The 15,699-nt window shown below is 38.7% G+C and overlaps 1 protein-coding gene across 2 annotated transcripts in view; it reads left to right on the top strand.

The window, feature by feature from the left end:
• The window catches only part of PLPP1 (phospholipid phosphatase 1), a 63,443-nt gene that overhangs the window by 2,936 nt on the left and 44,808 nt on the right, over positions 1 to 15,699 (top strand). Inside the window, exon 2 of one of the 2 annotated variants that reach the window (XM_066568962.1) lies at positions 13,213 to 13,367. The exons of the other annotated variant lie outside the window; for it this stretch is intronic. Within the exon in view, the coding sequence (XP_066425059.1) occupies positions 13,213 to 13,367 (155 nt within the window). The remainder of the gene's footprint in view (positions 1 to 13,212; positions 13,368 to 15,699) is intronic. 2 annotated transcript variants of the gene reach the window in all.

Genomic DNA, 15,699 nt, shown 5'->3' on the forward strand with positions numbered 1-15,699 from the left:
AAGAAGAGGAGGTGGGAAGAGGGGAAAAAAAAAAGTAGGAGGTAAAAACATCTTTAGAATTAGCCCAGTTTAGTTCCTTGAGACTCAAGTCTAAGTTTCTTTTAATTATCCTTAAGAAAATCTCCCCCTCATCTGCCTTTTTACCCACTAAAGGAGAGAAAATTGAGGGAAAGCAGTCTTTGGTGGCCTGAGAAAACAACTCCTTCCCTCTTATCAGCATGAATAATTCTCTTCTTCTAAAAATAACACTGGTGTTTCAGCATTAAATTAACTTTATGTTCCACAATCTAAAAAAAGCGAAAGCTGCAGGTTTCTGCAGTATCTGTCCTCAAATAGTGTGAGGAGGCTGTATCTGCATTCTGTGTGTGCCGATCTGCAGTGCTGGATGTGTGTGTGTGGTGCATGTCCGCATGCAGCTCTGCAGTGCTGCAGGCAGCACCTGCCTTACTCCCCATGCTCCTGTAGACAGTGCTCAGCTGCTTCTGGCACTGGAAAACATGGGTGGCCTGCAGGACTGCAGGATTTCCTTCTCCCTCATACCTCTGTTACTTGTCTCTCCTAGGTTTTCTGATAGATATTTTTATATAGCGTGGCAGAAATTGGCATTCTCAATAGTAGTAAAACCATTTTTCACAGGTAGACACTGAGGCTTGGTTCTTACGGTTTATTATGCTTCCAGACTGTCATGCAAAAAATGACAGCTTATTAGAACAGCTTAATTAGTTGGCTTGCAAGTGGTGTTTTCATTAGGCACTATATATACACATATACACTTTGTGCCACTCTTACAGGTCTGTTGTTTGTTTGATTGCAAATCAGGCTCCTTTTTCATTAAGGTGGGTAAACAACACTTAAAGAACAAAGTTGGGAAACACATGACAATATTCCTGCAATCAGTGGAAGAACTGCTAAATACATTCATCTTTAGATTAGACTCACAAAGACAAAGATTAAAGGAAGCTCTGCAGAGGTGACTGGAGCCATAAGGAAAACACCTTCTGTCACAACTCTGGGACGACTTTCATCTGGTCCGTACTTGTTGAAATTCATGCCTAACTTGAGTGCAGGGTGCAATACAACACAACTGTATTATTTTAGTCCCTAGTCTGACTATGCAATTACTGACAAGCTTACTACTTATATTAATACTGACAAGCTTATTACTTATAATAATGAGTAATTGGGGAGTGTACTTGTCCATATGGGATTGCTGGTGTAATGCAAGAATATGTCCAACCCAAGATTAGAAAAACTGAAGCCTTCTAAAGAATTAAACTCTTGCTGCTCTATTCGCTTTTTTCTTCCTCTCCGTGTCCTACCCTGTGACTGTGGGGAAGGTGAGATTATGGCAGTCTTATTTATACATTACCATAATTATTATTTTTTTAAATGAAACTACCTCTGAGTAAGGGAAGGACTTCTCTCCTTCCAAACAGAAGGACATGTGAACTGAATCCAGAGATTCAGTAAACATTCACATTGCTTTCAGCTTGCTGTTTAAGACTGCTGGAGTGTTTTGTGATAATGACAACACGCTTAACGGCAGATGCATGTATACAGGACACAGTGAGTTTTCTTTTGCAGGGTGTGACCTGTGGGGGTGGGATGGCTGGACCATTCGGCACACCCTGCACATTGTTTTGCATTCAGTGCTGCTCTCCTCTCTTGGGAGTGTTTACCCGTGCTGTCGCTGGAGGCTGCAGTCTCGGTGACAATTAAGGTATTGCTGTGCAGTCAGGGAAGGCTCCTTCTGTGTGGGTTAGCACTTCCTGATTGCCCTAGTTCAAATAAAACCTCCTCCGCTATTATTTGTGACTCACTGACATATGTGTCACCGTTTGTATTTTCCGCATCATGTGGATGCTAAATACTTTTTCTAGTACATGAATACATTGTAAAGCTGTAACAGGTACATGTGAAAGAGCAGTTTGTCTTCGGTGACACTCTCCTCCAGGTACCATGACTTAGTACTTATTAAGTTGACGCTCTCAGTTAATTGGAGACGTACTTGTTACCTGAAACTGGGAAAATCTTCCCTCTCCTAATGTGCTTTCTTCTTTGCAACAGTCACTTTTTATTTTCCCCAACATAAAGAAAGATGCTTTACCAGAGACTCACTCCCTCTTGATCAGAAGCCTGCAGAAAAGCTTTTGGTAAGAGATCAATTAGTTAATGAACAGTATTCAAAGTCAGCAGTGTGGTTCATGTTCTGCCAGATTTTGCTGTTGTATATTTTACTAACTTCTGACACCAGAAGTTCTTGTACTTACTTTTTTACAGCAATAGGTGAATCCTAGTTCACCTTCCACTGTCTTCCCAACAGGCAAATTATGAACTCAGGACTATATTATTTTCTCTTGGCATAGTAGAGCAAGATGCTTATCAGCTCTTGGGTTCCTTACCAGTTGCTTGAGTCCTGGTGATTTTTTTTCCTTAGCCTTAAACAGTCAGAAGGGCTCTTGCAGCTTTCTTACATGAGGGCAGTGACCTTTGCGAGGAGGGGCTTCTGACATTTTATGTAGAAAATAAAATATCACATTAAAATTAAATTGTAAAATAGCTAATCTCTCATAGCTGAAGAATTCCTGCCTCCTCTCTTTACTGCTTGAGTGCTTGTTTATGCTGTACTGAGCTGATGCAACATGCCTCCTGGCTTTAAGGGGTTAGGCAGTATGAACTGATACTGACTGAAAGCAGCTTGGTCTGAAGGCTGCACAATCACAGCCCTGGTAGGGGGAAATGAAGAGTTGATTACTGGTTGCCTGCTACTGCATACTTTCATGTAGGAGCACTGTTGCTGATGAGGGGGTTAAGCTGTGATAATCCTCTGTGACTGTGTTGCAGCAGTGGAAGGCAGGTAGCACAAAGAGGTGACCTGGCTCTTGGAAGTACCCAATGAGAGGAGAACCTGAGTCTTGTAGTATGCCAACTGAGTCGGATTTACTATCCCCCATAACTGATAATCCTATTTCCAGAATTAGTCCAGGAGAATTAAAACAAACTCACCTTGGATGAAGGAAAAAAGAAAAAAGCGCTGAACAGAATTGCATAGAAAAGTGCATAGAAACCTGTTGGCAAGATATGCCACTCACAGGAATATGGCTTTAAAATGAGATTGCTTAAAATGAGATATTTATTGCTATATCTGCTTGGTTTGGTGGGGGTCCTTCTCTTCCTTATCCCTGTCCTGCAAAAGAAACTCATAATTCTTAGGTTTTATTCAGGTAAAACAGTTGATTGAAAACAACTGAAAAATCTACAGACACTAGAAATTCAGATAATGGATGACTAGCAAACAGCTAGTTTTATGACAAGAATTAAAATAATTTCAAGCTCTTTTGAAAAAGCAAGATTTCCTTAGGATACTTCTTGAAATTGATTTGTTTTTTTTTTCCCTAGAAATCTGTATTATTGCCAGTACATCTAGAAACACTAGTCATGGAATGATAGAATGTGTTGGAATGGACCTTAAAGACCATGTAGTTTCAGCCCCCTGTCATGGATAGGGACATTCTCTACTAAAACAGATAGTCACTTCAGCTGTTACAATAAATTTCTTAGTCCTTCCTCTGAGTAGATTCATAATCAATTTACCAGCCAGATTAATCAATCCTGCAATTTTAAAACTAAAAAAATTATCCTATTTATATTAAGGATCTGATGCCTGTCTCTTCTTGTTTAACAATTGACTACTAATGACTTGACCCACTTTCTGGGAGGAATTTTCCTATTTCAAGTTAGGAGACTGATCTCAAAGGTACAGAACCAAAACTGTCTATTGATAAACCTGCATTGTGTTTTTGGCTCTACTTTTGCCAGATTCTCTGGTGCATTAATCCTTCACATACAGTCAGATAGAGCTGTTAAAATCAAGACTGCTTGTTTGTATGAAAGCCAAAAATTGACCCAAATAAACTTCTTTACCAAATTGTGATATAGAAAGATAATGTTGAAACTTTCTAGTGCACTTACCAAACACTTTTTCTGTTACCACATTGAGTTAGAGGAAATGACCAGTACAAGAATAGGCCGCTTTTGCTCTGTTATAGGCTGCATTAATTCATCTTTAAAAAGCTGTGGCCAAGAAGTGGTCTGACTCAGAAGTTTGGGAAGGCACCTCAGTTTTACTTGTATTGTACTTCAACTAAATTTTGGCATCTCTCATTCATGTGGTGTCTTGATATTTGGCAACAGGAAAATGAAGGATTTTAAAAAAATTAGATTAGAAAATACAGGTGTGTCAGATCAGGACAGCCATCTTGGAATGTCTATCCACCAGATGCTGGTTATGAAGCAAAAGGTAAGGGTGAGCCATATCAGGACACCATTATTTCTGTGATGCTGCTGAGGAAACAATGGATTTTCTAGACAAAGCCCAGATTTTAGTGCCTCCTCTCCTTTTTTTGCCTCTGCTAAATAGATAGGTTTCAGAGGAGCTGTGTGGGGTTTCCTTGGGTCTCATAAGGTAGCTTCAGTTTGTTACTTAGCTATGCCTGGTTTGGAAGGAGGATCACAATTTTTTGTGAACCCTTTCCTAGGAAAGGAGAAAACTGTACTAAACATGAATTATCCTCAGTTTTTGCCTAAGTGTAGAAGGAATTACGTATCCAATTTCAGCATCTCAGTTGACTTCTGCCTCTCTTAGAATACAGTGGCATTTTTACCTCAAATTAATATTAGTGCATTTTTGTCCATTTAACTTAGTTCTGTTACTGCCAAGAAGTCTTATGTTACTAAGTCACCGAAACTAAGCAATAGGTGCAATATTTTCTGAAACTGGAGTACTGGGATGGTAAGGAAAATGCTTATGTCTAAATTTGTCTGCCTTGTTTGAGGCGTGGAAGGGCAGTGAACTGTGCTTATTTTAAGCTGAAGGGGTGGTTTGGAAGCTGGTGATGGAGAAACCTGAGAGAATAAACTCCTAATTATAACCAGGGAAAACTTCTGATATACAGCAAGCTAATGGCCCGTAAGGGGTACAGAAGGTAGACAGTGAGATCAAGCCTGCCAAATAATCAGAAACTATGGTCTATTAAATTCCGAAAATCCTCTTAGTCATTATTTTACTTAGTGTGTGCTTTCCTTGGTGTTCCATTGAGTGAGTTTTTTGCTGACTTGTGGAGACTGGGCTTCAGTTTTTTCTTGTTAGGTAAGCCTAACAACTTTGCTGCAGTACTAGTATTCAGCTAAAATACTCCAAGTGTTAGACCACTCCTAGATGGCTAGGTCTAACACTAGTGGAGATCCTGGGAGTGGAAGTCAGGTCACTATTTCTGCATGCAGACTCTTTTCATTCTTCCCATCTCATCTTTAAATGTAAGAGTCCAATCATCAACACTAGAAAATTATGTACCTTAATACATAGAAACTGAGATCACAAATCTAATGCTGATAACTTCTACTACAAATGGAAAGCAGCACCTGGTCTGTTATACGTACTATAAAACTTCCTATGCTGTGGCATTGTTCATTGTACTCAAGTGTCAAGAGCAGTGTTGTATAAATATTTTTTCCAGATTCTGAAATAATCGACTTTCTGGGCAGTCTCCTGAATCAGTACAAAACAAAACTGCTCTGATAGCTCAAGAATATATGGGGTATGGTCTCTTTTTCCTTTAAAATCTGTTTAGATTGCGCTTTCTATAGAGCTTGTTCTTACAATGTGCCATTAGACACTCACATGAAAATGAAGTTCTGTTCTCTTAGACATGGTGGCATGCAGCAGTGTGTGCAGTGTAAAGTGGCGTGGTATATGACAGGGTACACAATGTCATGGAAATTCTGAGTCCCTCTGTAGCAGTGCTGACTCTGTTAAAGACTGTTTAAATAAAATACTGGTATGCTTGTAGGACTCATTGGAAAATGAGCTTTTACGTTCCTGACAACTAATTGCCTATTATATTTCTAGAGACTGAATGGTCTTTCAGGTTAGGGTGTGTAGTTATAGCTGAAATACTCTGAAAGCCTCCTGTTGTACACTCCCACAAAGCAAAGACTAAAATGGGAAAATAGTTACAACTTCTGGTGTTTAAAAGAGAAGTAGTCTTGAATGCATTCGGAGTTGGTGTCGCCTACATTAAAAAAAAGCAAATCCCTCCCTTGCTGACCAGCTGACCTTGATAGTTCCATTTCTTTGGCTATGTTGTCCTCCTGGTCTGTAAGCGCCATGATTTAGGTGGATGGTGTGCAGAAGTCTACATCTTTGAGGGCATGTAGATTGTTTTTAATTCTCCATACAGTACCATCAAAGCCTTTAACTGAATTTGATGCTGAACATGTAATGCAAGCAGTGAGGAAATATTAATTTCCCCTGCACAGGAGGGATTATATACAGGAGGGGAGAAGTCACCCTTTACTCTGGCTACGGCCAGTTGGATTCTTCCCATAACTAACTAACCCCTTGAGCAGCACTGCAATGCAAAGAACTGCTGAGCTCCCCTCTTCCATCCCCTCTCTGCCTCTGCACCCACAGTGTCTTTTAGCTGTTAGTCTGGGGTCTTTAATGTTTTCAGGTCTGTCAGTAATGGGACACTGGGTGAACTGCTGATGACTTCCAGGTGTGTGTCTATCCCTGGGCCAGCTTCAGCCTTCTCTTCCCCTGACCAGAGCAGAGCCCAGGGCACAGTCTTTGCTTGCTACCTGCAGTTGGCTGATTTGTCTGGGCTATGTTTTTCTAAATAATAGAGCAGGGTAGAATATATTACTGTCTTGTTTCTGCATTTTTTAAATTTGCATTTGCCCTTCTCAAAGTGCTCACAGGAGAGACAGTTGGATGGGTTTTAAAGTAACCTGTGCTTGTAAAGGCAATTTTTAAGATTGAAATGTAGATATAAGGGAGAATACACTAGTCCGTGCTAATGTTTTTAAATAAGAGTCTTAACATGTTCTAATTAATTGGGACTATAGATAACTGAACTAGTGCTCCCATGTAGTAGACTGCTGAATGCAGAGAAACTGGAATATGATGTAGTTCTGTCTTAGTAAATGACTGGACTGGAAATTGCACGCTTATGTTGAGGCTGTTTGAGCTCAGAGGAAGGTTTCCTTTGCTTCCTGCCTCCATCACCCTTGCCTGGCATAATAAAAAGTGGTGAGGAACTTGCCCAATTGCTGATCTGGCTTCTCTGCTGGCCAAGTCATAGATTAGAGGACAAATAAAAATGTAAGTAGCATAACGTTGCAAGTAGAATTGTAGGAGAGATTAGAATGTTGTTCATGCTTTTAAATACATGTATCCTGTTTACTGAAGCCTATCACAGCTTCTGGCATTATCAGAACAATCAGTTTGCTGGTATTAGAAATACTTCACATTCCTCAGTGTAGAAAAGCAAGATAAAGTTCTTTAAAGTGGCTGGGAGGTAAGTTGTGGGCTACCCACTTAGTTGTCTCAGCTACTGCAAATAGTGCACTGATTTTTCTCTTGTACACTCTTTACCTGTAGTTATCAAACGTCTAAATGCTTTCTCATTATTTTAATCTCTTCTTTCTCTTGGTAGTTTTTTGTATTCCCAGAACCTCCTGTTTTAAAAGGTGTTGATTCTTTCTCTTGACTGTTCATAGAAAAAGAATTTCAGCCCATCTCCTTTTCTGCAGAGCAGTAACTTTTACAAATGTTTCCAAACTCTCCTGTAGCATGAAGTTGACCTGAGTTTCTTTAAATCTCTTGCCTACTTCCTCACACCAGCCTGTACATTGAAAAATGAAGAGTGAAGCCAACATGGCTGTCCTGTCTGAAAACAAAAGCAAAAATACATGCGTAAGAGTAGGAGATCTTAAATTCTCTCTTGCCCTCGGTAGTAATTGACAGCTGTATAGGTTTAGCTTGAAATGACTCTGTGGGATTATTAACAGTATCATCTGCCTAATAAGAATGTAAGCTGTAAAAAGTAGCTCATCTGTTTTCAGGATATAATTTAATGTGTTTTGTAGTTTCTTTGCTACAGCTAGAATTATTTTTGACGCTCCCTAACTAAACTATTAACTGTGTATTTCTTTACAAAACCTGAAGCTGATTTGTCAGTATATCAAGTCCAAAATGTGTTGATCATATTCTTCAGCATAAGTCTAGAGAAACATAAAAAGTTTTCTCAGTCTCATGTTAGTCCAGTACAAGTTCTCTTAATTAACACTTGCTTGTGAGTTCATTGCAGCATGAAGAAAAAACTTTAGTTAATAATCAAGCTAGAATGTTCTCATTTGCTGTAGTATCCCTTAGTGGTAACTGCCTTTCTCCCAGTTCCTAGATGTTAATTTGCTTTGTTGAAGAGAACTTCCTGATTGAAGACCAGATAGGAGTACAGAGTAATATTGCCTTGGAGGACTTGAAACAGCAATTCAGCATGAGTTTGACTGCACAGAACCTCAAGTAGAGATTCAGTCACTTGCACAGATAAGGAGGCCAAATGGGTTAATTAACCTGTGTTTACAAAATACAGTGCATTCCTTTGTACTATTTAAAATTGTGGAGAAGAAAGCACCACTGATTAAGATGCAGTTTCATGAGGTGTTGCAGCTGATCTGTTCCAGTCTGTGCTATGTCCTTTGTCATAAAGGTTCATGACCAAGCCATGGACCCTTGGCTGCATGTTCTTACTCTGTCCTTTAAGCCAGCTCTTAGAGTAATTCAGTTGGGCAGATGAGCAAATGCCTTTGAAAAAACAATGTTGTGTGGGCATGGGCTTGTCTTTTTGGACATGTTGGTGTGAAAACTAATGCCAAGGCAAGAAAGGGGTAGTGGGGGATGGCCAGAGGTGGGGGAGGGACAGCACAGTGTAGGTTGTCTTGGGTTGCTCTTGAAAGCTGAGCCAAGTTTTGTGAGCACTGCAACTGGTTGAGAACTAGGTGGTACAATATTGATGAAGTGATTAGAAACTTTAAGAGTTTCTTTCCTTTTAGACATAAAACAATAATATTCTTTGCTGATCTTATTATTTTTGGCAACTGCGCTAATGTGGCTCTAAACACTTTTCTCCTGTTTAAGAAAAACTGGCAGCTTGCTGCCAAAGCTGTATGGACACCTGGAAGTCTTCAGAACCTGACTCCAAGCTTAAGCACCTAACTCTGAAATTACCAGTGTGATAAATGCCACAGATCAGAACAGTAGTGCAGTGTTACACACATTGTAAAAAGATGATGAATTGGTACTCATCACTTCCATTTGTAGGATAAAACTTATAAATTTATTTATAAAAAAGAAATTTAATTTATTTTTTGTTTAGTCTTAAAAAAAAACCACTAAAAATAGAGTAACTTGATATTTTTGATTAAGCAGATTTTCTTTGGGGAAAAAAAATTCACTTTCTCCCCTTGGGTACTGGTATTTTATTTTTAACATTCTTTTAACCTTCTAACATTTTCTATGGGTGGAGGACCATTCTCATATGGACTTCCTCCCTATTCTCCTAGCCTGGACCTCCCTTCCTTCCCTTCTTAGAGGCATTTGTCATGCTGTGTCATCCAGTCAGATGTGATCAAATAGTTCCTGAAGGCTGCGTATGTTACTGTGAATTACTGTAGGTTGTCAGTGGAAACTGCGACTGGCTTTGACCTACAAATTAAGAGTTGGAAACTCCTTGTGAACTCAGCATAACTCATGTAGCTGTACGAATGTTTGTTGCCCTGTTCTTACAGTTCTAGCCCAAAACTTAAAGGCTGTTCTGTCCCTGCAATCCCTGCTGAGTAATTAAAGCACGGCTCCCATCTTTGTCTCCCTCTTTACTGTGGGTTGGTTTTTTTTTTTCTTATTCATGCATATGAAACCCGTTTACTTTTCTTTCATAGGCAAAGGCTTCAAATCTTTGGAGTATCTTTTCCTGATCAACTTTGTTACTACACCTGTAGCTTTCAAGGTTATAAAAGCATAGGATATTTTGAGTGGAGGCAATCGTAAAGATTATCTTGTTCAATACACCTGCCATGGGCAGGAACACCTTCCACTTGACTAAGTATTTCCAAGCCCCATCCAGCCTGGTCTGTGGGTTATCTAGACTCTATTTGTGTGAGCATTGCAGAAGTCTGTCCTTTCGTAAGTCACACAGCACTGGAGTGACCAGGTTGTTTTCTCTTTATAATTAAAGGTGAGAGAAAGGTCAGAGGACTGCTGTCTGTTTCTTGCAACTACCTAGCAAAACAGTGCAGCATCTGTTGGTCACTAGTTATTGACAAGATAAACTGTGCAATTTTTACCAGAGTAGATGTAATCCAATTCTAATATGTTCCAGTCTGAATGATGGGTGACTTCAAGTAATAGTCTTTTTACAGCTGACAGTCATTCTTTATAGGATATGAGTAACAACTAAGCCATTATGATCCCTTAAGGTACAAAGCTGCCTGGTTCAGAAGAGCACCTTGAGGTTACTGCTGGTTCTGGCTAGGTGTAAAGGAAAAGGAGGTGTACTGAGCAGAGGATAAGACATGAGAGCTGCTCCACAATCTACAGGATTGCCTTTTAGCCTGGTGATCTTGCATGAAATCTTGGTCACTCTTTGCTCCAGTTTGTAGGAGCTAATGTGACTGAGCATAAGTACATTCCTCAGAAGTTCAGCCTGCTTAAAGGTCATGGAAATGCTTGGCACCTCTGATGGCAATACTGGCCTGGTATGTACATTAGTGGTAGGTTTTTTTTCTGCTTACAATGAAAAAGTTCAGGACTTTTGCTTACATGTACTATGTCTCACCTTCTCTCCCTCTGAAATGGGCAACATTAAAAATGCTGCCACTATTTGGGGTAGGTTAATGATCAACTGAATATCACTTCACAAAATCTTCTAGTCCACTGTGGGAAAGCAGTGCATCATTTAGATTACAGTAAGAATTTAACAGTAATGAGAAAAAATGGGAATGGGCAGTTAGTATAAGATGTGTAACTAACTTCAGGGTTTTTTTGTGTTCTTTTAATGTAGGCAATACAGATGAGTTTTGCAGTCACTTTGTAACTGTTCTCATCTGACCCCTTTATCTTCTGCTTTTCATTTCCCCCCTTCCCAGGTCAAAAGTTCATTATATGTTCTTGATATTAGATTGTAGCAGCTTTTTGTGGAAGACAGGTATTTATGTCTGTGAACTAGTCCACTTATGCAAAACACAAGCTGCTGCTTAGGTTAATCATGAACATGTGATATTTCCATATGTGAAAATCGGGTGACCTGTTTGAGAAGATATGATTGTATCACATAGGTAATGGGATTACCACTCCATCATCCTGCTGGGTATGCAACAGCAGAGGTAAAGACAGGAAGCATGGACTCTGCGTTATGTTAGTGGAATCTTGCCATGGCCTTGAGAGTAGCTGAAACTTGGCTCCATGCATGCAGTCATACAGCAATCCTTTGGACAGAGTGAACTTTCTGAGTTCTTCTTCAGTGTAGCCCCCTTCATGTTTGAAGAGCTGCAATTCTGTTTCATCTGCTTCTGTCTGCCACTTGTGCAAGCTTTAGCTCTTCTCTCCATCATTAAAGCAGAAGGAAGGAGAGAGGCCTTTGAGATGTAGTTGATTCAATGGTATACCATGCTACATAATGAAAAATTTCGTGCTTGAAGTTGAATAAGCTTAATGCCTTTTGAATTTTGGTTCACTTTTCCTATATGGGATGGTAAGCATCAGTAATGTGGACAGTTTTCATGTTTCAGATAATTTGTGAAAAAAACTTCCCTCTGCTCCATAAGAGGATTTAAAATACTCCCAAACTGCTTCCTTGTGAGGAAGAGGATTTGAAAGCTGGGGTGCTACCTACCATGTAAAGTTTCAATATGCCCTTCACAAGCCTTTACGCTGCAACTCAGCAGCCCAAAGAAGGGACCGGGATTTATCACTCCATTCCTGCTGTTTCACTCATATGTTTTTTCTTCTAATGAAGTATATAGCAATAAGTGTACTTAAAACACCTTTAAGGTACTTAGCTGGTAGTCAAAAGGTATCACCAGAAATCATAGGAATCACTCATCAGGTTAACTTCTTTGAGAAGTTTTTTTGTTCTCAGTACAGCAGGTTGTTTATATACTGTGAAGTCTTTTCTGCTTCAGTAATGGCACTCACCCTCTAATTTACATATAGAGTGTCTGTTTGCAGAATTGCATATTTCATGGATATTGGGGAAAATACAGTTATCTTCCCTTTTTTACCATGGTTTAAAACAAAATTTTGTTTTGTTTGGGGATTTAACATTATGTAATTTATCCACTTTATTGCTTACTCAGTGGATCAAAGCAAAGAGAGAAAGTGGGCATGGTGTTATTTGTTTAAAAGCTGGACTTCATGATCTAGGAGGTCCTTTCCAACCTTAGATTTTATGAGGAAGTAAAGTAAAAAGAAAAAGTTGGATTTCCTGAGGTTATTGCTCCTGCAAATGTGTATTACATGGCAGGTGGTTCTTAGCAGAAATAAGTTAGACCTGAATATCAGAAGATTTAGTGGCTTCTTTTGCATGACTGTCAGTATAATACAAGTTGACTTGTAAGAGAAGGAATTGGTAATATATCACAGTGTGTAAATTCGGAGAGCTATAATTTGTACCCAGTTTTCAGCTGCAATGTTAATAACTTGTATGTTTTCATGCAGAATTTTTCCAAAGTGTACAAAAGCTGTGTAAGTGCAATCTCAGGGTATAATCTTATTACCTGGAGGTGCAATCCATTCAAAGTCTCCATTAGTGTCCCTGCAGTTCTTTTATTCCCATTACCTGCATGAAAACTACTTGCATGAACTTTTTAACTCCTTAACCATGACAAAAAACCTGTGTCTATTCTTTGTCTTATCTGTAAACACTGACCACATTATAGTGTATAGAAGAAGGTTGCAAAATTAGTAGATACAAGCTGAGGTCGTTGGGTAGTGGAAGAGGGAAGAGGGACAAAAGGCTGCCTGCCCTTAATAACTGTTTAGTCATGTGGGGGGGCAAAGGCTTTTTCTTGAATGTAATCTTGGTTTGGTTTGGTTTTGTGGCAACTCACCTTATTAGATGGAAGATCTTGAACTTTGTAATTTTTTTTTAACATCTGTACCTGATGGGTAACCTCAGAATCTTTCTGAAGTAGTGTTCTGAAAGAGAAGCGTCTATAAATAAATTTGGTAAGTGTGTACATTGCATGATACTTAGGAAATTTGAGTTATGCATGTTTGGTAGCTTCCTCCATGCATGATTAGAAATGATTTTTTTTTTTGATTTAACCACATGTATTTCTTGTTTTTGTTTTTTGTTTTCCTTCCCCCAACAGCTGGCTTACCCCTTGGTGTTCTAAACTTGGCCAAAATAAAACCGTATCAGAGAGGCTTTTTCTGTAATGATGACAGCATCAAGTATCCGTTCCATGACAGTACCATCACATCCACTGTCCTCTACACAGTGGGGTTCACCCTGCCCATTTTCTCTGTAAGTAGCTAATATATAGGGAGCTTTGGTGATGGGAGTAAAATGTATGCCTTCCAAGAGCTAAGCACTGTAAATGAGTTGAAGACAAGTCTATATAGGCACAATCCCATAGATATATATATATATATACACATTCATATGCATGTTAAAGGCACTGTTGATATTGTTTGCACAGAAAATCTGGAACTAATCTCTAACTACTAGTGTTGCTAATTTCATTTGCTTTAGGAACAGAAAAAAAGTGTATTTCAACTAGGCTTTTATCACTAGAGAGGAAGAATGTCTTCCAAAATGTTATGGAATGATTACATCTCTTGTTCAGAATGGGTTAGTCTGCTATCTAAAACACTTGTGATGTTAAAACTTGGCACTGTAATGCAGTGCACACACCTATAACTGGTGACTGTTGCTACCATGTACTTTCTACAAAAATAAGCCTAATTTTGACTCAGAAGCTTTTTCTAAGCTTGAAAGTAATGTGATTACTCATTAAAGAAGAGTGGGATAAAATGGGATACAGAGAATGAAAATCTAATTGCTTGTAGAAAAGAGGCTCAGTGTTTTAAAGACCACATGATTTTGACAAAGAACAATTTAATTCTTCAGTAGGTTTTTCTAACAATATTTTAAGCCTGCTTGTATCCCAGTTTTTAGTAAGGTTCAAGCTGATTTAGAGAATCAAAATTTAGTGGTGCAGAATAGTCTTGAACCTGAAGCTACATCTTATTTGTCCTTGCAGTACTTGATCAAGCCATGTGAAAGATGATGATAATATTTTATTATCTGATTAATGCATAAGATGTATTAGTCAGTAAGAAGTATATGAAGTGGTTTAAGGATGGAAGACAGTAATTTAAAACAAGTGAGCTTGCAGAACTTCTACATGCATTACTCTGATTTTCCCATTAGTGCTTATTCATTAAAGCTTCCATTAGACCTCTGCAGTAGGTAGGAGGTTGACACAACAAGTAATCACTAGTATAGTTTCGCCTTTAAGGCAAGTTTGTCACTTTGACAAGTACATATATGTTCAGCACAACTTTGGGAAAATTTATTTTCCAATAGGTTTCCTGTGTACCTTGGTTGATATGGGTACAGGTGAACTAACAATTGCAGCTCTGTGCGCTTTTGGACTTCCAAAGAAATGTTCTAGCTGCAGTTCAATAATCTGATGAATTGCTTGATTTTTTGTTATTATTGTTCATTTTTAAATTTGAATAGGATATAAAGTCAATGTAATATAAAGTCAATGGAGAGTTTGTTTTTTCGTGGCTCTAAAGCCATGGAGAAACATCTGACTTAGAGATAATTCACATGAAAGTCTACACATTTAAAAAGTGGTATGGTCTATTATGATTTTAGATAACCTTTGTAGTGAAAGTTATAGCTTAAAATTAGATATCAGTAATTGCAGTCTATTCTGCTATGATACTTTTATAGGAGTTACACAGTGGATTTTCATTGCTTGTCTTTGTGCAGGAAGCTGGATTTTATAATTGGAACAACCACTTCTAGTCTCCATGCAGAGAGGTTTTAAAAAAAATGTTCTAGAGCACTTAGTTGTTACAATACAGTCTAACGAAGTCATTTGCTTTTCAGTCTAAATGTTTTCCAAACCTTAAAACAACTACCTAGTGTAGTTAACATGCTAACCTGGCTCTCTTAATCTCCGTTTCAGATGTAGAGAGCTCTTTAGTCTCATGCAAGAGGTGAAGAATTTTCCATAGCTACTGAAAACTAAGGGTTAGAGTAAGCTGTAGATCTAGGGAGTATGAGACATGGAATATTACAGCTCTCTGAATTCAAAGCGGGTTCCAGTTGAATGGTTTCTCTATTCCAGAGTGCCTTTAGTCAGGACGGACAGGGAAAGTTGATCAGTCTGAGAATCTGAATTCACAATGTTTTTTGTTTTGGTCTGACTCACTGGAGGCTTGAGACTTTTTCCAAGGTGGTTTAAGCTTTTGGAAGTGGTGTGTTCCAGATTCAATACCCTCAAGAGGAACACAGCTCACTCATGGAAGACTTTTGGGCAATAACTCTGATTATCCTGCATCTAGTGAAAATTGATGTCCTGACAGGAGACTTTACTGAAAGGGACAGAATGCACAATGAAGGAATTGATGACAAAAATTTCATCTAGAGTTGATAAATTACACTTTTGTATAGACTGTTCTTGTCTCATTAGACTACATCAAACATGTTACTCATTCCTAAGTGGTAAGACTCTTGTTGCACGATGAGCCTGCTTGTTCAGAATGTAATAAGAAATGGCCTTAACATATTGCTGTATAGTAATAATTATAATACTAAAAGGTTTTGTTGGGGTAGGCCT

Source organism: Molothrus aeneus, chromosome Z (assembly GCF_037042795.1).
Source record: "Molothrus aeneus isolate 106 chromosome Z, BPBGC_Maene_1.0, whole genome shotgun sequence".
Classification (NCBI taxonomy): domain Eukaryota; kingdom Metazoa; phylum Chordata; class Aves; order Passeriformes; family Icteridae; genus Molothrus; species Molothrus aeneus.